We start from the raw sequence: 19,636 nt of genomic DNA, 5'->3' as shown, positions 1-19,636 counted from the left end.
CATAATACATATATATTTTAGGTTCTGTTTTTTTTTTAATCTGACAAGATGTCAAAAGCATTGTCTATATTGCTACCTCGTGTTCATAACCCAGGACTGTGTTTTCTGACTGTAACAAGGAAGAAATACTATGAGTCCGTGTGCTCTGGGTTGTTATTTCTCTAACTTTGAATGATTACAATGTTGAGTTAACTCTGCCCTGGCCAGGTAGCTCAATTGGTTGGAGTGTCGTCTCGATACCCCTAGGTTGTGGGTTCGCTCTTCAGTTAGGGGACATACAAGAATCAACCAATGAAACCATAAATAAGTGGGACAACAAATTGACCTCTCTCTCTCTCTCTCTCTCTCTCTCTCTCTCTTTCTCTCTCTCTCTCCCAAATCAATAAACAAACTTGAGTTAACTCTCTTCTGCTATTATGCACAGAAATGCAGCATTAGTGAGGATCATACAATAACAATGTGTTAAGATATCTGATGCTCATAAACATACAAGATGAATGATTCGTGGATGCCTTTAGGAAGCTTTTCAGTTTGTTTTTATTTTCCCAAATGAGATAACAAGAGGACTTGCATATTGCAAAGTCTTTCTCTTATTTAATTCTGTCCCCTCTAAATGGAATGCCCTTCCCCCAGCTCTTTACCTAAATATTTAAACAGTGAATTAGTGAATTCTCATTAGGCATAGATTGCAGGTCTTGCACTATGTGTGTCTTTTGGGCATTTTCCAGTTCTAGACACCACGGGTGTCCCATGTGCCTGAGAATGTCTCCCCCAGGACACGGGGAGAGAAAGAAGCCTTTCCTTTGTAGACCTCAGTTGGGGCTCACAGATTCACTGCCCCCTGTTCAACCTGACAAATCTGTCGCCCAGAAAACTGCCCCCTGAGCCAAGCCAGTCTAACCTTTATTCAGGGCCCTTAGCTGCTGGTCCGTGAAAGGGACCCATTAACCTCTGAGCTATCTCCAGGTCCTGGATGTCACCTCCCGCCCTGGCTGGCACATTCAAAGGCAGTCCTAAGTTCATTCAGGAGCAATAAGGAAATTGACACACAGATTAAGACCCAATTCTTGTTGCCTGGGCAGGTGTGGATGGTGACGTGTTCTCTTTACAGACTGCCATGTATGTAGTTCTCCAGCCTGCTGGCTTAAAAATCTGAGGTTAGTAGTCCAGTAGCGTCCCCAGGTAGAGAGGGCACTGGGCTAAGGGTCAGGAAACACAGGTTCTTATTTCAGCTCTGCTGCTGGCTTGCTGGGTAACCATAGCAACACATCAAACCTCTTTCCATCCCTATTTCATTACCTGAAAACACTTTACTTACAACTCTCACCAGCTGTTCTAGAACTCAGATAGCATAACGTTTGTACTGACCTGCAAGGTCCCTTCCAGCTACGAGTTAGGCATGTTTGGGGTCATCTCAGCTCTCACATTATTAGCTCTGTGGCTTTGGTCAACTCACAGAACTGGAAGCCTTCATGTTCTCACCTTTAAAAAGTATTGTTTTGAGGATTTAGTTGTTCAGATCATGTATTCTAGATGGATGGGTGACTAATAGGAATTTCAAGTGATCTTTCTGAAAGAAAGCTCTCTGCGTTGGACAAACGCTCACATATCTGGGGACATGGGAGGGAAATGGGAATCTTTGTAAATACAATGCTGAGCCCTCTCCCCTGAGATTCTGGTTTATTTGGTCTACAGTAGGGCCTGAGCTGTCATATTTTTATTTCTGATAATTCTAGTGAGCAACCAAGATTGAGGACCTCTGTAAGCACACCACCACTGCCCACCCTCCGCTGGGACATAGTCTACATTTGGCTCAGATAGGCCCCTTCTCCAACTTAGAAGGTGCCTGAAAGGGCTCTGATACCGCCTGTAAAATATCTGTAGCTGGAATGGCAGATCCTGGAATCAGTTCACAGACCGTGTCCGGGGCAGCCCCGGAGGATCTCCTGGTCCCTCCCCTCACCCTTCTTGGAGGGCTCCTGAGCTTGCCTCTCTCCCACCTGCCCCTCTGGCCTTCGCTCTGGTCTGATCATCTCCTGGCACCACCAGCTCCGTACCTTCCCTTTGTACACGAGTCAGAACTTGCCTCTGAGTCCCCCGGGGTGCCAAGTCATCACAGAGCACAGGGCCACATTCCAAAGGAGCTTGTTCTTGGGCTCCTTGGCTCTTTGCTCTAAACCAAAAATAAAATGAGTATCCACAGTACCAACAGTATCATTTTACTACCGAAAAACAAGGAAGCATGGGTCATATTTTGCCTCACTGGCTGCTATAAAACCTGTGGCTTGGAGGTGGGGTCATACTTATGAAAATGGTGAGTGCTGAGCCAATATGTAACATCCTGGCAGATAGAAAATGAAATGCCTTTTTTCCCCCTGGTCTGTAAGCAGCCAAGACTTGAGCAGGAGTCTTTGTTTAGTAGAGCCACTTGCACAATGTTTTCCAGAACCATCAGACCGAAGAATATCTTCTTAGTCATAAAATTTGCATTGGGGACCAGTTAGCCCCCAACGTCATCACCACTCCCTGCTGTGGGCACGCCCCTCTGCCCCTCCAGAAGGAATGGCCGGCCTCTGTCTCTTCCTAGCCTTGGTCTTCCCCGCTTCCTTTGGAAGAGATTGGTGCAGCCTCCCGTGGGTGGACAGCCCACGTGCGCACGCTGCCACCCCCACCGGGCGGTTCGGTAAGCGTCCTGATTTAAGCGGCCAAGCACAGAAAAATATTTGGGGAGTGATGTGACCACACAGGCAGGAACAGATGAAGGCCATCCCAGCTGTGCTTCCCTTGGTCCCCAGGGTCCCCAGTGGGGACACAAGGCTGCAGTGACCCTGTTCACATAAGGCGGAAAACTCCCTTCTCGCCAGGCCACTGAGGGTTTTTTCCCCCTTGGGACTTGTGTCCCATTTGGGAAAGCTCACCATAACAACCCATGTGCTTCTGTTGAAGAGAAAACTTACAAACATCAGGCCCTAAACAATATTTCAGCCTCAGCTCCTCAGCAATCAGGAAAGTTTGTTTCCACGATAGTAATGTAACCACACAGGTAAGCAGTCGAAAGGAACCAAGGGGTAAGTGGTAGAAAGCAGGTCGCCCTCCCTCCTCTGTCCCCCACCTCCCCAGAGACAACAAGCGTTCACAGTCCCCTGTGTCCTTCCCAGAGGTGTTTTACCTGCACAGCTGCAAACAAGCATTGTATCCATGTGCTCACGTCTTTACCGCAAACAGAGGCATATCATACACACTGTTTAGACTTTGCTTTTGCTTTTTTACCTACTGAACCTTGGGGAATATTTCATATACAGGGTGGGGCAAAAGGAAGTTTGCAGTTGTGAGTACATGAAACATAGAGTTTATTGTATTATTACTTATTCATCATTGTATTGTTTCCCATATGAACAGCTGTAAACCTACTTTTGCCCCACACTGTATGTAGACAGATGACAGACAGATATTCAGTGGAGTGCTGCTTCCTTCTTTTTTTAATGGCTGTAAGCATTTGCTGGATGGCGGAGCCATCATCTGTTTACACCTGTGTGTGCGTTTTTCTAGAGTATTTATTCTTAGAGCATCACTACTAAATTGTGAGTGTGTGCACTTTTTAAATTTTCATTGACACTTGCCAAGAGGCTGTACCAATTTAGATCCTCACCAACAACAAAGAGAAGTGTCTGCTTCCTGCCACCTCTGCCAGTTCTGTGTATCTCAGCATCTGCTGCTCAAACTGTGGTCCTCGGGCCAGTGGCGTGAGCAGCACTTGGGAGCTGGTGGAAGTGCAAATGCTCTGGCCCCACGATAGACTTGCTGAATCAGCATACACATGCCCGGTTGATGTGTACGCACCTTAAGTTGTGGAAGTCCTGGCATAGTGTTTAAAGGTTCTGGTTTTGCATCAGGTGGAGCTGGATCCAGTTCCCAGCTCTTGTGTTGATTTTGTGGCCTTGGACCAGGTACTTAACTTTAGTGAGCCTCGGTCCCCTCTTAATTAAAACAGGAGACTGAGAGTAACTATTTCACTGCTGTTCTGATGATGAAATGATGTAGGTGAGAGCACTTAGCACATCACCTGACTTTGCTCTAAGTTGCCAATAAATGTATCAGTTGATAACAGTTGGACCCTTGAGAGTGAACTGTGGGATCAGAGATCACCTTCCTCAAAGGGGGTTTGTAAGAGCCTTAGGTCTCTTGCAATAGAAAGAAATCCAACTAGTTGGGTTCTTGGCTGCCATAAAGCACTAATCTGAACAACTGGTAGCCCCACAAGTTTCTATTTTTTTTCTTCAGAGAAATAGACTGACCAGAGGGCCCAAAGGTGGGTAGGGTACTGCTTTCTCTTTAACTGTCCTAAGTGCCAAGTCCCTAAATGTTCATGGACCAGACAGAAAACCAGTGGGCCGCGGGCAAAGGTAACTGTGGAGAACCTCACCCTGTGGAAGTGAGCCTGTGGTGCCTGGATGAGGCTTGGGTAACATTTGAGGCTGACACCTGCAGGCTGGGCCTGCCGCCAGCACTGGAGAAAAGTAGGCCCTTTGCAGAGATTTTTTTTTTTTTTTTACTTTTTAAATTTATCTTTATTGTTGAGAGTATTACAGGTATACCATTTTCCCCCCCAATTGACCCCCTCCACTTCCGTCCCACCCCCTTCCCAGGCCTTCACCCCGTTATTGACTGTGTCCATGGGTTATATATATAACTTCTTTGGTTAATCTCTTCCCACCCTCCACTCCCCTTCCCTCTTTCCTCTGAAATATGATCATCTGTTACATGTGTCAATGTCTCTGGATCTATTTAGTTCGTCAGATTCTTTTGTTCATTAGCTTCTTAAAGAAGACCCTTCAACATTTCCTGTAGTGCTGGTCTGGTGGTGATCAACTCCTTTAGCTTTTCCTTATCTGTGAAGCTCTTTATCTGACCTTCAATTCTAAATGATAGCTTTGCTGGGTAGAGCAATCTTGGTTGTAGTTCCATGTTTTTCATCACTTTGAATATTTCTTGCCACTCCCTTCTGGCCTGCAAGGTTTCTGTTGAGAAATCAGCTGACAGTCGTATGGGTGCTCCCTTGTAGGTAACTAACTGCTTCTCTCTTGCTGCTTTTAAGAGTCTCTCTTTGTCTTTAACCTTTGGCATTTTAATGATGATGTGTCTTGCTGTGGGCCTCTTTGGGTTCCTCTTGTTTGGGACCCTCTGTGCTTCCTGGACTTGGAAGTCGATTTCTTTCCGCAGGTAGGGGAAGTTTTCTGTCATTATTTTTTCAAATAGGTTTTCAATTCCTTGGTCTGTTTCTTCCCCTTCTTGCACCGCAATAATACGAATGTTGGGCCTCTTGAAGTTGTCCCAGAGGCTCCTTATACTATTTTCATATTTCTGGATTCTTTTTTTTTTTTTTCTTTCTCTTCTGATTGGGTGTTTTTTGTTTCCTCATGTTCCAAATTGCTGATTTGATTCTCAGTGTCCTCTGCTCTGCTGTTGATTCCCTGTAAATTATTCTTCATTTCAGTTCCTGTAGCCTTCATTTCAAATTGTTATTATTATGTTATCTTTATTATGTTATCGATTTTCTCAATTATTTCCCTAACAGTCCGCTTAAACATCCTTATAACCAAAATTCTGAACTCTGTATCTGTTGGCTTGCTTGGATCTATTTCATTTAGTTCTTCTTCTAGAGATTTCTTCTGTTCTTTCCTTTGTGACCTGTTTCTTTGCCTCCGCATTTTGGCTGCTTCCTGGTGTTTGTTTCTATGTATTAGGTAGAGCTGCTCTGTCTCCTGGAATTTGTAGAGTGGCTTTGTGTAGTAGGTGTCCTGTAGGGTCCAGTGGCTCAGCCTCCCCAGTCACCTGAGCTGGGCCTTCCAGGTGCTCCCCTGTGTGGGCTGTGTGCACTGTCCTGTTGTAGTTGAGCCTTAATTGCTGTTGGCGTCCCTGGGAGGAACTGACCCCCAGGCCAATCAGCTGTGAGGACCAGCTGCAACTACAGCCAAAGAGCTGCTGTGCTGGAGACACCCCTATGGATCAGGATTTACTTCAGTGGAGCTTTGGTGTTCACCAAGTGCGCCCCTTGAGTGTCACTCGTGGATGTGGTAGGGTTGTAATCCAGCGTGGTCGAGTCTGACCACCAGGTGCACTGTCTCTGGGGCCTCCCGGGAGGTGCAAAGTCAGCCTCTGCCAGTGCCTTGCCCAGGGCCACCCAGCATGAGCTACACAGCAAACTGTAGTTGGCTGCTACTTGTGCTGGGCTTGGAGGAGCCCAGGAGAGGCCAAGCTATGAGCCAGTGCAGCTGCCGCTAGTGCCAGGCCTGGGGCCGCTTATCAAGCCGTATGGGGCAGCTGCTGCTTGTTTGAGAGATTTTAGGAAAGTCCTAAGCATGAGGCTCGAGAGGCCGCTTGCACAGAAAAGCCCCTGGAAATGGCCTGGACGAGCTGCAGGTGGGGAGGGCGGGGCCTCCGGGAATCACGGGGCGGGGCCAACGGTGCGAGTCAGGTGCTGGCGACTCAAACATGGCGCCTGCCTGCGGGCTGTGTGCGGGAGGACTCGCCACAGGAGCCATGGCCTCCGCCGGCCCCTCTGCCCGGGAGGAAGCCGCCCTCCGCCTCTCGCCCGGATCTCAGGCAGGTTAGTTCCCCCCGAGTGTCCCGGGTCCTTTCAGGCTGCTCCCGGCGCTGGGCTCAGAGGGAGCGTCCGAGTGAGTCCGCGCCGGGCCCTTAAGGGGAGCTGCTGGGGCTCCCGCAGCCTCCGCGACCCTCAGGGACAGTCCCCGCTGGTTTCACAGCCCGGAGCTGTGGGGACGTCTCTTCCCAGCCTGGAGCCCTGGGCTGGGGGCCTGCTGTGGGCTGGGACCCCTCCCCCCTCCAGGAAACCTCTGCCCTGAGATTCCCTCCCTGGTTTACCCTTGGCACCGGGTGTGGGCCCGAGGCCGCGTCTCCGGGATTCAGCCCCGCCCCGCCCGCGTCTCCGCCCCTCCTCCCGGCCTCGATGCTCCTTCAGCTCCCTGGCTGTGGGGCTTCTGTGCAGCCAGATCCCAGGAGGCTCTGAGTGACGGTGGTTCTGTATTTAGTTGTGATTTTGATGTGGCTGCGGGAGGCCGCGGGCGCAGCTGTTACCTACGCCGCCAGCTTGTTGTTCCAGTCGAGATTTTTTTTAATGCATCCCTGTGATTGGGTGACACTAAAGAAGATTTCTATCAAAGACGCCCCATGAGTTACTCTGCGGTGAGGCAACATGGCATCCTAGATAGGAGCCAGGCAACACAGGTTCGAGTGGCTGCAGTCTGCCAGGCACTGGGGACACAGCACAGTCTCTTCCCTCATGGCACTTAGACCAGAGGGTAAACAGACATGCAGCGAATAACCATTGAGTCATTTTAACTGTGTCACCGTTCGGAAATACAGAATGCACAGCTTGGAGCCAAGCAGTGTGTTGTCAGAGGCTGGGAGTCAGGTGGTCTGAAAGCTGCCCTCGTTCTGACCTTAATTCAGTGTGTAGTCTTGAATCGTTCACTTCCTGTCTCTCTGGCACTCAGTGTTATCATCAGGAAAACAGAGGGTTTGGCTTTGAGGACCTCCAAGCTTGTTCCCGACTCCAGGTATCTGTGGTAAAGATTGAAAACATCCAACTCATGTATCTTCCCCCCACCAATGAAATCTATTTCCTGAAAAAGATTCCTATAATCACTGTCTGCTGGGCCCTCATGATTAGATATAAAGCCCATCAGTTGTGTTTGGGATGCTGGACACTAAAGATGCTAAAAAAGAGATGTCTTCTCATAGGGATCTTCCCTGGCATGGAGGTTGAGGGCGCGAATTCTAGAGTCAGATCATCTAGAATCAACTGAAGGAATCTGTCCCACTTACTGTGTGACCTTGGGTGAAACACACAGTCTCCCTGGGGAACAGTTTCCTCAACTGAAGTACAGAGGTAACTGGCAGGGTCATAATACTCAACAGATAATATCCAGGAGGCAGCAAACAGACCAGCCGGCTAAGCTGAGGGTCTGCGTTGAGATGTGGTGAAAGCAAAGAATGGGAATTCAGACAGTGAGAAAATTTAGTAAATTGATCGTGCTAACGATGAAGAGCTCCAGAAGGTCTGTTGAGATCAGGAGTACCTGAGGGAAATGGTGTTGGGGAAGATGCATGGGTGACACATATGAAGGGTTAGAAGGAAAAGAGGCGAGAGGCAGCAACATCAGTTTAGAGGCGATGCAGAAATCCAGGGTTGACGCGACAGGATCTGAGCCTGGTCGGTAGCATGAGGAATGAGGGACAAGTGGTGGGGAGACACTGAGGGAAGAGTTGCCAGAGCCTATAACCGATGGACATGTGGAGTGAGGGGGAGGGGGGAATCAAATAAGAACCTGTAGGGAGTGGGCTTGCAGGCGGGGGAGACTATCATCCTTGCTCCAGGCATGCAAAGAACCTTCTGGAAAGGGCCCTCCATTGTCCCTTTAGGAAAGACTCACCCAGGCCTTTCTCTCTCAGGAAAAAGATGTGACTCCAGATAAAAACCTACTGGCCAAGGTGCAAGACGCTGCCCTGTGGCTGGAGACGTTGCCTAACTCCAGACCTGCCAAGCCTTCCCTCTCTGCCACCCCCTACATCGCTGACTTCTTCCTGGCCCTGACCATCTGCAACTCCGTCATGGTCTCCACGACCACCGAGCCCAGGCAGAGGGTAAGGACCGGTGATGGTGGGGGTTGCGGGGGAGGGCAAGGGTAAGGGCAGGGGTGAAGCCCTGAACAGGAAGACAAGACACCTGGGCCCTAGCCACAGTGGCACCATTTCGTTACTCTGAGACCCTTTTGGGCCTCAGTTTCCTCATTTTTAAATAAAATGGAAAAGGTTATATATGAGCTCTCTCTGTAGCTTTCAAGTTTAGTGTCTGTCTGTTTGCAGGGTAGATATTAAGAGTTAATACTTCCTGAGCACTTGCTACATGTCAGGCTCCATGCCAAATATTCAGCTGCATTACCTGTGGTTTTTTTTAAGATTTTTTATTAGAGAGAGAAAGGGAGAGGGAGAGAGAGACAGAAACATCAATGTCAGAGAGAGACATTGATCAGCTGCCTCCTGCCGGCCCCTACCAGGGGATCGAGCCAGCAACCTGGGCACACGCCCCGGTCGGGAATCTAACCCGCAAACTTTTGGTGCACAAGGCGATGCCCAAACAACTGAGCCACGTTGGCCAGGGCTCAGCTGCATTTTCATTCAGTCCTCACAACCCAACAACCCTATGAGGTATGGCTTTGGCTTTGACCAGTGAAGAAACGGGCTGAGAGAGCTTGAGTAACCAACAAAAGCTGTATGGTTAATGCGTGAAAGGCAATCTATATGCCTCCACAACAGCATATCTTACTGGCCTCTGCTTTTATATGGGGTTAGAAGAAACACCACAGTGTGTGATGTTCTGCCAGTTGGGAGATAATGCAGCTGGCTGGCCATTTATAGAAGGTTAGACTTTGAGTCACTTTTTACTACTGAAAATAGCTATGTCTTTAATTACCTACCGATTCTCATCCAAGTTCTCCTGTGAGTGACTGATGAGAATAATTGGGTGCTGCAACTTGAGGCTGTGAAATTAAGAAAAAGGTCCACCTGAGCACCAAATCAGAGCCTCCCTTTCTTAGGCCCAGATCCCAAACCACCCTGAAAAGTCACTTCAGCTGCTGAAAAGTCCCCAGGTTCTCAGGAGTCTTCAGGGAGCTTTGAGAGGAAGGTGGCATCCTCTGAGAAATTAACTCTACTTTCAGAGTCCCACTCTGGGGAGGGCGGCATCCACCTCTCAATTTTTAAGTCAATAGGGAGGCTTCAGCTGGCTGGGAGCTGAAGATCTCAACCTCTGGAGTCAGAAAGAACCATATCTGAGCCCCAGCTCTACTCCCTATATACGTGGTGATGGTGGCCAACTTATTTAACCTCTTTGTGCCTCAGTTTCCTCATCTACAAATTGGGGTAATGATAGCATCCCATAAAGTTACAGAGGATGGAATGAGACGATACGCGCAATGATAAAGGCTATGGTAAGGGTGTGGGGACTGTGTACTCTTTCTATGGGCCTGGCTTTTGTCCCCTAGTCTTTCCTTTGTCTCTGATTAGAGTGGGATGGTCATTACCAATCCCAAGGATGTCAGGGCTGGAGGAAACATCTGGCCTAACACTCTCATTTCATAGGTGGGTAAACTGAGGCTCGCCCAGGGGAGAAGACTTGCCCACCACCACAGAAGTCCCAAATAACCCATTTATTGCAAAATGACCTGCAGATTCTGCCATAAGATAGCTTGGTATTTTTTCCCCACATTAAGAGTCATGTTCTCCTTCCCTCCCTTGATCTCAAGGTCACCATGCCACCCTCAACCAAGGCTCTAGGGACATCCCTGGAGAAGATTCAGCAGCTCTTCCAGAAGTTGAAGTTTCCGAGCCTCAGCCAATCATTCTCATCCACTGCGCCCTCCGACACCGACCTGGGGGAGAGCTTGGGGACCACCATGCCCACCATGGACTCAGAAGAAAGAGATGACGTGTCTGTGTGCAGTGGAGGCTACTCCACTGACACCGATGGCGGCTATAGGAGCAGCACAGGGGACCAAAGTGACGTCCTGGCGTCTGGATCACGTGCTTCCTCGGAGGAGGTGCTGGAGGAGCCGGCCCTGGGCCTGGCCAGCCCCGAGCTCTGCTACGAGGCCGAGAGCCCTGATGAGGCAGCCCTGGTGCATGCTGCCCGGGCCTACAGCTTCACGCTGGTGTCCCGGACTCCCGAGCAGGTGACCGTGCGCTTGCCCCAGGGCACGTGCCTCACCTTTGATGTTCTCTGCACCCTGGGCTTTGACTCTGTCAGGAAGAGAATGTCCGTGGTCGTGAGGCACCCGCTGACCGGTGAGATCATCGTCTACACCAAGGGCGCTGACTCAGTCATCATGGACCTGCTGGAAGACCCGGCCTGCAGTGAGTCCCCCCCTTGCCAAGGCTCCAGGAAAAGGGAGTTCTGGTTTAAGAGAAACTTGGAAGGGTAATGATGAGCTGAGTTATAGTGTCACCGGCCCAGTAGGTCCCAAGGAACATGGGCCACAAGCTACTGTCCTCAAGCAGGTTCCTTAACACACTCTGCATTCATTCCATGTCCCCCTTAACCTGGACAATGACAGTGCTCGTGAGCTGAAAGATTTGGGGCAGTCTTGTAAGAGAGAAAAAAAAAAAAGCCTCTTTAACTCCTTTTTGCCCATTTCTAGTTTTCCAAACTCATCTAAACATGGATCATCCATACGCTATTTTTCACCAGGACATCCATTAACATATCCCAGAACATACTGCGGTCCTAACTCTTAGTTGTGGAGAGAAGCTAACTGAACCCAGAGAGGGGAGTGATGTCAGAGAGGTGGCATAGTAACTAGTGACAAGCCCTTGGCCCTGGTACCCTGAAGTCGCACTCAGAGCCCCTTCCATGCCGCCGGACTCCCACGCCAGGCCCAGTTCACTCCGGAAAGCCTCGGTGGCCTTCTCCACTGTCCTTTACCCCAGCCTCTCCCAGATGGATTTTCATAAACTTGCACCAAGCCAGAAAAGTGTTCCAAAGTCCCTACCTATCGGTGTCCAATTTGGGAGCAGCATGAATTAGTGCGTGGCCGTGTCTTGGTTGCTAACAAGGAGGAGACAGCTATGGGGCTATGACTCTCCCCGGATAGCAGATCCCAGCCAAGCTTTAGAATTGCCCAGGCAGCCCTGGGCCTCCTGCATTATCAGCTGTGGATCAAAGCCAAGAGGTTCATGAGGATGGATGAGTGTTTAGAATGGGAAGGGAGCTAATTAGGTCTCTTCATCCCCAGACTCTGGCAGAAGAGTGAATTCAGTGTTTCTGAGTCAAGGGAGCCATGGCACTCTGTCCCTGGGTGACGGCCATCAATGCTGCCCTGGAGATGTTGTTTTTTATTATTTGTCCCTCACCCGATTGCAAAATGGATTAGAGATGCTTCCAATAAAGGGCTCATGAGCAATGTTACTATTAAGAATTGAGAACTAAAGCTTTGAAAAAGAGGGGAGAGTATAACCCTGGGTTTAACGTATTTATGGTGTTTGAACATTCAGCTTGACCCTGAGGTTTCTGTGAGCCTGAGTAAAAAAGGTCAATTCAAAGGTAACCAGGTAGAAGGCAAAGTTTAATCTTAGGAACAGATGTCTTAGAAAATGAAATATTGCAAATAGTGCTCAAATAAGACACTGCATAAAGACTGTGCCTAAGGCACCAGGAAAACAGTACCACTTTCTGAAAAATGAGAAAGTAATCTTGAAAGAATTTTTGCAGTGTATAAAAACAGCCTTAGAAGAGTATCGTGGGGGAAATCAGAGCTCGTTGGGCTTTCTTATACTTATCTACTGTTAAACATTGTATTTTTAATTTTGGATTATATGGAGGGAAGGATGAGATGCACGAAATCTGTTTACTCTGAAGATCTCAATCTAGCCCAGGTTTAAAAAATGGCTGGAGCTTTTTCCGAGCTCAGCTTTACAAAGTGCTGCAGTTGATTAGTGATGTCTGTGGCATCTTAGATAAAGTAAGTGGCGATAGCATCAACCCTGCCCCGTACCCGCAAACCCAGGATAAAAAATTCTTTTTATCTGGTAGATGAAAGTACTGGAATTTCGAGAGAAAAAGATAAATTTTTTCTAAAAGAAATGTATTATGTAAGACTGCATAAAGGGAACTTTGAGCAACACAATGAAATATTTTTCATTCTAAACCCTATGTTGGTAGGAAATGCAAATAGTTTTTTTCTAAGTCGACTCTTTGTCTAGAAAGAAAGCCCAATTCAGCAAACCCAATGTGGCAGAGAACTGAGCAACAGGGTTCAGGTCCAAAGCTGTCTTGGGACCTAACTTGATATAAGGACTGAAGCAGATGACAGAGAAAGTGAGGGATAGTATGTCTAACACTTAGCAAACAGATGGTCATCCAGGGCTAAAGTGGCTGCAAAGAAAACACCTTAGGTCATAATAAAGATGAAGATTTCTGGTCCCCTGGTTCAGCAGAGCTTTACCTGGACCTGGGAGTCTCTATTATTTAACTTCCCAGGTAATTCTGATGCAGACAGGTGTTTGGGAACAACACCTTGGACCACCTGCCCTCCTTAAGTAAAGCTTTTCTCAGCCAGGCTTTTGATGATCAGCTACCGAGAGCAGACAAGTTAAGGACTCTGGGAGTTACCTGCTGGGCACCCTGACAGCCAGGAGAGCTCCTCTGGTTCTGGGGAGGGCTGTAAGGGGATTTCTCCTCTACAGATTCCAGAACATTAAGAATGGGGATCCCTAAGCATTTGTACATGACCTCATGGGGGACAATGATTATTTCACAGTGACTGACACTGATGTGGAAAAGAAAGTGAGGAAAATCCGAGCCCGGACCCAGAAGCATCTAGATTTGTATGCGAGAGATGGCCTTCGAACACTGTGCATCGCCAAGAAGGTGAGAGCAGATTCCTCATTAAGTAGCTGAAGGGCCTCAACCCCAGTTCTGTCTTTTTTATTTCTTTTTAGAAGACCCTTAATGTCAGTTGCTTTAATATTTTCAAAATTAGTTATTTTGACTCACCACAAACACCCATGACTTTGATAGTTTTGCTGGGGCAGAAATCTGAATGGCAACGTTCCACATCAGTGTGGCTATTTGTATATATAATTGGTGACCCCTAACTCATAAAATAATTTTTTAATGTTATAATTTTGCCTTCAGTGTATTCTCTTCCAATTTGCATTATTTGCATAGATTTGGAATTTGGGAGATTTTATGTGATCACTTAAAAATATAGATTTTTGGTTTCTCTTGAAAATTTGGAGGATCTGTCAAAGTGGATCTCCATTCTCAGATGGCAGCAAGTAACTACAGCCATGTAGCAGCCGATCCCTGATGAGGAATGTATTCTGTTGTGTTGTGGTTGGTCATAGTCCCTACCATTCCCTATTGTTGCCCTTGGCCCAGTTATAGTCATGTAGATTATCTACCTCACCCTCTGCAAGTAGGTAACTTGGCAGCCCCTGCAGGTAAGGCAGACAGATAGCTATTAATCCCAGAGCAGAGACATCTAACGAGGCACCTAAAATCAGATAGGGGAGCTATGATCGGCATATATTTCCAGATGGCTGGATTTATTTCCCCTCCGTAAATCCCTATAGCCCATCTCTTTTATGGTGCTTAGGCAACCATAAGAATGTAAGAGTTTATGAGCACGCACTTTAAAGCCAGACTTACCTGGGTACAAGTCCCAATCTCACCACTTATCTGTTGTGTGACCTTGGGCAAGTTCCTTCACCTCTCAGAGTTTGGATTTTCTTATCTATGAAATGGTGTCAGCACTCCTTACCTCATACAGTTGTCATGAAAATTAATTGAAGTAACACACGTACGTGGGACAGCAACCAGTACTTACTACTCTGTGGATTGTAACTATACCCTTAGCACCTTCTATTTGCCATTGAAATTAGGTGTGCCTATTTTGTCTCCTCTAATATGACTGTGAATTTCACAAGAGTAAAAGGCCTACCAGTGTCCTCTTGGTTTTCCCTATAGTGCCAATGACAGAGAGAAAATCAAGAAATATTCATGGCTATAAAAAACAGTATTCCTGTAATGCAAACAGTGGGATCTAATAGCACAATGAGGCTCCAAAGGAGGAAGATACGTCCTCTAGTTGTATTCTTCCAGCTTTTGGGTACCACCTCCAGTAGCTGGTGGGACATTCTACCAGGCTGTGCAAAATCAGGTTGCTGCTTACCTTTCCAGCCTCATTGCCGGCTGCTCTTTACCTGGCTCTTCATCCTTCGGCCAGCTGGTGTGTTCCAGGAACAGACAAAACCAAGTTCACTGCTATTTCAGAGCCTTTGCACTTGCACCTCCCTGTGACTGAACTCTTCTTGTCACTGGATCTCAACTTGTACGACACTTTGTCTAAGGGACCTGAAGATTCAAATGAAGTAACCCCTCTTCCCACAGCTATCCCCACTGCCCAGTCACACACACATCATCGTATCCCCCTGTTTAATTTCTGGGTAGAACTCCTTGAAATGATCTATTCTTTTAAATTATTTACTTGGATAATGTCTCTTGCCCTCCAGTAGCTCATAAGCCCAGGCATGCAGGGATCTGGTGTGTCTTGATCACTGCTGTATCTCCAGGGCCTAGAGCAGGGCAGGAGCTCAATGGATGTTTGGTGGTAATGGAACATAAGAATCATTGATTCATGCACTTGAGAAAACAATCATTGAGGAGAAAGCCCCATCAAGTTGTGTAGAGAAGCTCAAACAGGCAAACAGGAAGGCGGAGGGACTCCCTCAGAGCTGTGAACAAGCCTATTCCTGTCCCATAGGTCATAAGTGAAGGGGACTTCCGGCGATGGGCCAGTTTCCGGCATGAAGCTGAGGCGTCCCTAGAACACCGAGAGGAGCTTCTGATGGAGACCGCGCAGCATCTGGAGAATCAACTCACCTTGCTCGGTAGCTAAAAATAAGTCCTCATTAAATAAAAAATAGGAGTGCTGAAAGCTGGAAGGGAGTTTTTGGCCCTGATTCTGACACTGCTAGAAATGTGTCTCAATTAGGAGCCTTTCCTGAGATTTGGTACAAACAGGCTGTGCCAACATGCAATGCAGCCTCCACATGCAGCCTCCACATGCAGCCTCCTGAGGGTGGCCGGGAGCATCCTGCACTCGCTGCTGGATGAAGCCTAGGAGCCTGGTTGCTTCTCCTCTATTTGTTCAATTGTTTATTGAGCACCTACTGTGTGCCAAATAGCATACTAGGCACTGGGGCTACAACAGGGAGCAAGAGCCACAGGTCCTGTCCTCCCAGAGTCCAGAGTCTAGTGAGAAAACTGATTAAACAAGTAATTAAACAGAGTGTGATGAGGGCTGAGCTGGAAGATGTACCAGGTGTGATGGAAACACTAAGTAAAAGGTGTCCACCTGGCCTGAGGCCTAGGAGGGTGCAGGAAAGCTGGACCGAGTGGAGAAGTGGTAATCAGGCCAAGCAGGAGAGTGTTCCAGGCAGCAGGAAGGGTCCGAATGCAGGCCTGGAGGTGAGAAAGCCTGGGCTGGCTGCTGATTCAGGTCTGCTATGGCTGGACCATGGAGTATGGGGGAGAAAGGATGTGGGGGAGAGAGATCGGCAGGGCCCAGGTTAGGAAAGGCCATGTAAAGCACATTCTATTTGGAGAGGGGATAGGAGTGAAAGCAGGGACAGATTTGTAATTTCTGTATAGAAGTGAGATTGATACACTAGGGAAAGATGAGCAGCATGGAAGCCACAGTTAAGAGAGTGCATTGTTTCTCAAGGACAAAAAGCATTGCTGGGGGAGGGGGCGGGGCTTTATCAGGATTAATCTCATAGCTCGGGAGCAAGATCTAGGAAGGCCCTGCAGACCAGCGTGCACACACTGGCCACCCACATGGGGACTTTCTTTCATCTCAGAAGATGATGCTGATCTGGGCACAAGGGCTAAGTCTGGGCCCTGTCAAGGCCTTGCTGTGTGCCCAGGGACACATCCCCACACCCCTCTGAGCCTCAGCTTCTTCTCTGGATAAGACACACTGCTCCAAGCTGGCCAGCCAGGCTGGGGTGCAAGGGGAAAAGCCCAGCATCGCTATAAGAAGACTGTGACTCCCTTCCATATAAAAGTAGCGGTGAGATTTGGAAAGATGGGTAGCCAGTGGAGGAGGGAGTTTTGCTCCCCCCCTCCTCCAGCCTTTTGTTTCGGTGTTTCCACTGCAGGGGCCTTTGTTTGCTGCCTCACAAGGCCCCCTTGAAAGCTGATCACGAGAACTCCTTTCAACAGGAACTGAGGGTAACTAGGCCAGGCAGCTACACCCACCACACAAGGTCACCCGAGTGTCATCCCAGGATGCTGACACCCCCCCTCACCCACTGCGGTGTCTGTTTCAGGAGCACTCTGGTCCCAGTTGGTGGGACGTGCTCCCCGGCCGGTCCAACAGGAGAGAGAATACACTTGTCAGGACCTGCAGGCTCCCTTGGTGGGGAAAGGCCTTCATGGCCTTCCTGTTCCTGTTTCATTTTCTCTTTCACACAAATAAATGTGCTTTTCCTCCTCTCTCCTCACTCTGCCTCCCGTAATATCCATCAGCTTCAGCGGCCCGCCTTGCCAGCTAACCCTTGGAGGGAAAGACGAGGCCAAGCCATCACTCTTCCTGGGGTTGTTTGCCTGGGTGTTCAGGCTTCAGGTACAAAACAGGCACATTTCGTGACAGCGAGGCTGTTTTTCTTCCCTCAAGGTGGCTCTGGAAGGAGAGGGCTGGGGCCGGGCAGAGAAACCACCTGCCTTCCAAGGCCGCCTCGCATTCACGCTCGGCCCCACAGTGAAGTGATCTTACTGTGCATCCAGCGTAGCTGATTAGCCAGCCTCTTGTTGCTTGGAATTATTGAAAGAAATGAAATGCCTGCTCCTGCCCAGGGTGAAAGGGTCTGTGCTCTGAGATGAATCTCAATTTAAGTGTCGGCTTATTTTTTGCTTAATCGCTGTTATTCAATATTTGGGTTGGTGCAAAGCTGGAGATGATTCAAAAAGTATGGACACTGCATGTTTAATTCTCTCCAAGAATATTAGCAGAACCCTGGGTCTCTATTAATTCTGCTGTGAGCGGTTGCATAGCAAAGATGTCAGCTTCTCTGTTTCTTTCGACTCCCATTGCCACTGTCCTGGCAGCTCTCTGCACTCCTGCTCGGCTTCTCACAGTTAGCCCTGAATTCATTCATCCTGCCTGCTGCAAACTCCAATCCGTTCTCTAGAATGATGTTCTTAAAACTCAAAACTGATCCTGCCACTCTCTAACTTAAATCCCTTTAATAGCTTTCTCGCCTACCAAATAAATTCCAATCCTTTAATGCCCTGCTCAGCAAAGCTGAGTCTCCTGGCCTCACCTCTCACCCCACTCTGCCTCCTTTTCTGTCTTCTCTTACTCTGACCCCTGGGCCTTGATACATGCTGAGCCCTCTGCCTGGAATTCTCTTCCTTCTCCACCTCTTGTCTTTATCTTCCAGGTCTGAGCTTAAAGGACACTTTCTGAGCCAGGCCTTTTCTGACCTTCCAGATGCAGTTGGGTCTCATATGTTCACATGGCACCCTGGGCTTCTCACACAGCTCAGTTATAAACCCCTATTCAACAGGCCCTGGAGCTCTGAGAGGGCAGGGACCAGCTCTGTGTATTTTACTGCTGGATGCTGAGTGCTAAGCACAGCCTAGACAATGGCAGATATTTAATAATTATTGCCTGGCGTGATAGGACTTTGGGGAAATTAGGCAGCCACTTTTCCACCATGTGATCTCTGGTGTCTCTGATCACTCCAGGAGCCACTGGGATCGAAGACCGGCTGCAGGAAGGAGTTCCAGACACAATCGCTGCTCTGCGGGAAGCTGGGATCCAGCTCTGGGTCTTGACTGGAGATAAGCAGGAGACAGCAGTCAACATCGCCTACTCTTGCAGACTGCTGGATCAGACCGACACCGTTTACTCCATTAACACAGAAAATCAGGTGAGGCCAAAGGAGGGCCTGGATGTCCGAGTGCAGAGTAGTCCACAGGCCAGCAGGAGACAGGCTATGGGTGGTAGTTGGGTATACGAGGAAGCCACCCTACCAAAATCTTGGAGCTCAGAGGGCCCTGGAAGTCATCCAGCCCAACATCCTTTACCTCATGCCCACATGTGGTGGACCAGTGTATTCATATTATGCCTAACAGTACACATTGGAAAGTTCTGCCTCTCCCAGATTCTACCCTGGGCCCAGCCTCCTCCTACAGATGAGGAAACGAGGCTGTCACCTGCCCAGGGTCACCCTGTGGTTTCTAATAGACTAAGTCTAGAATGCTGTTCTCCTGCAGGCCAGTGCTGACTGCATGATACCAGGCTGTTTGCTCTCAGAACCTTAGTGGTTTACTATACTGTGGATTAATCATCCATTGAAAGAAGCCTCAATTAAATCAAAATCATTCTAAGTTCAGAATTTCAGCTTCAATTTGTAAGTCAAGTTGGTTTGCCACAGAATACATCCTGAAGGGAATGACACACAAGACCAGTCCATTTTGATGGGTTAGGAGAGAGATAAGCAAAGGTCTAAAACTGTGATTTTTTTTTAATCCAACTAGGTTGTGAGTGGCCTAGAGCAAGGTTTGGAGAGAGGGCTGTGTACCGTCTGAGGAAGTGTACTCAGAGTTGTAACACAATTTTATATTCAGGAGGAAAAATCTATTTTCACAGTGCAAACTGCAGCAAGTAAATTTCCACGATCTTCTTGGCCGATGAATGTGGGAAGCGGGCGTTGACTTGTATGGTCCCATCAGAAGGAAGGGACTGGGTCAGATGTGGGGCACTAATGAGGAAGCACTGCGTTGCAGGGGTGGTGACTAGGGCTTGCCACAGCAAGAAGGGTAGGGCAGGGGGAGGAAGATGGGAAAGGGAAAGACCGGCACAGGAAAAAAAGGCAGGAAGACGGTAGAATCTCAGGCTTTCGGTTTTGCCTGAAGCAGATCAGGATCCAAAAATTTGCGAGTTTTAAATTTTGTTTTTACTTCATGAAGAATCTACATACTCATATATAGAAAAAAAAAAAGGTATTGAATACCATGGAAAGTGCCTGAGGCCCTCTAGATGAATTG

General features: G+C 48.3%; 1 protein-coding gene across 1 annotated transcript in view; it reads left to right on the top strand.

Moving 5' to 3' along the window:
* The window catches only part of ATP10B (ATPase phospholipid transporting 10B (putative)), a 216,370-nt gene that overhangs the window by 168,028 nt on the left and 28,706 nt on the right, over positions 1-19,636 (top strand). The window contains exons 12-16 of the mRNA XM_081135492.1: positions 8,473-8,664; positions 10,326-10,932; positions 13,335-13,444; positions 15,342-15,468; positions 18,332-18,516. Coding sequence (XP_080991618.1) covers positions 8,473-8,664; positions 10,326-10,932; positions 13,335-13,444; positions 15,342-15,468; positions 18,332-18,516 — 1,221 coding nt within the window. The remainder of the gene's footprint in view (positions 1-8,472; positions 8,665-10,325; positions 10,933-13,334; positions 13,445-15,341; positions 15,469-18,331; positions 18,517-19,636) is intronic.

The sequence above is a fragment of the Miniopterus schreibersii genome (genome assembly GCF_964146895.1).
Source record: "Miniopterus schreibersii genome assembly, chromosome: 4".
NCBI lineage: Eukaryota > Metazoa > Chordata > Mammalia > Chiroptera > Miniopteridae > Miniopterus > Miniopterus schreibersii.
This window is presented reverse-complemented; position numbering and strand designations above follow the sequence as displayed.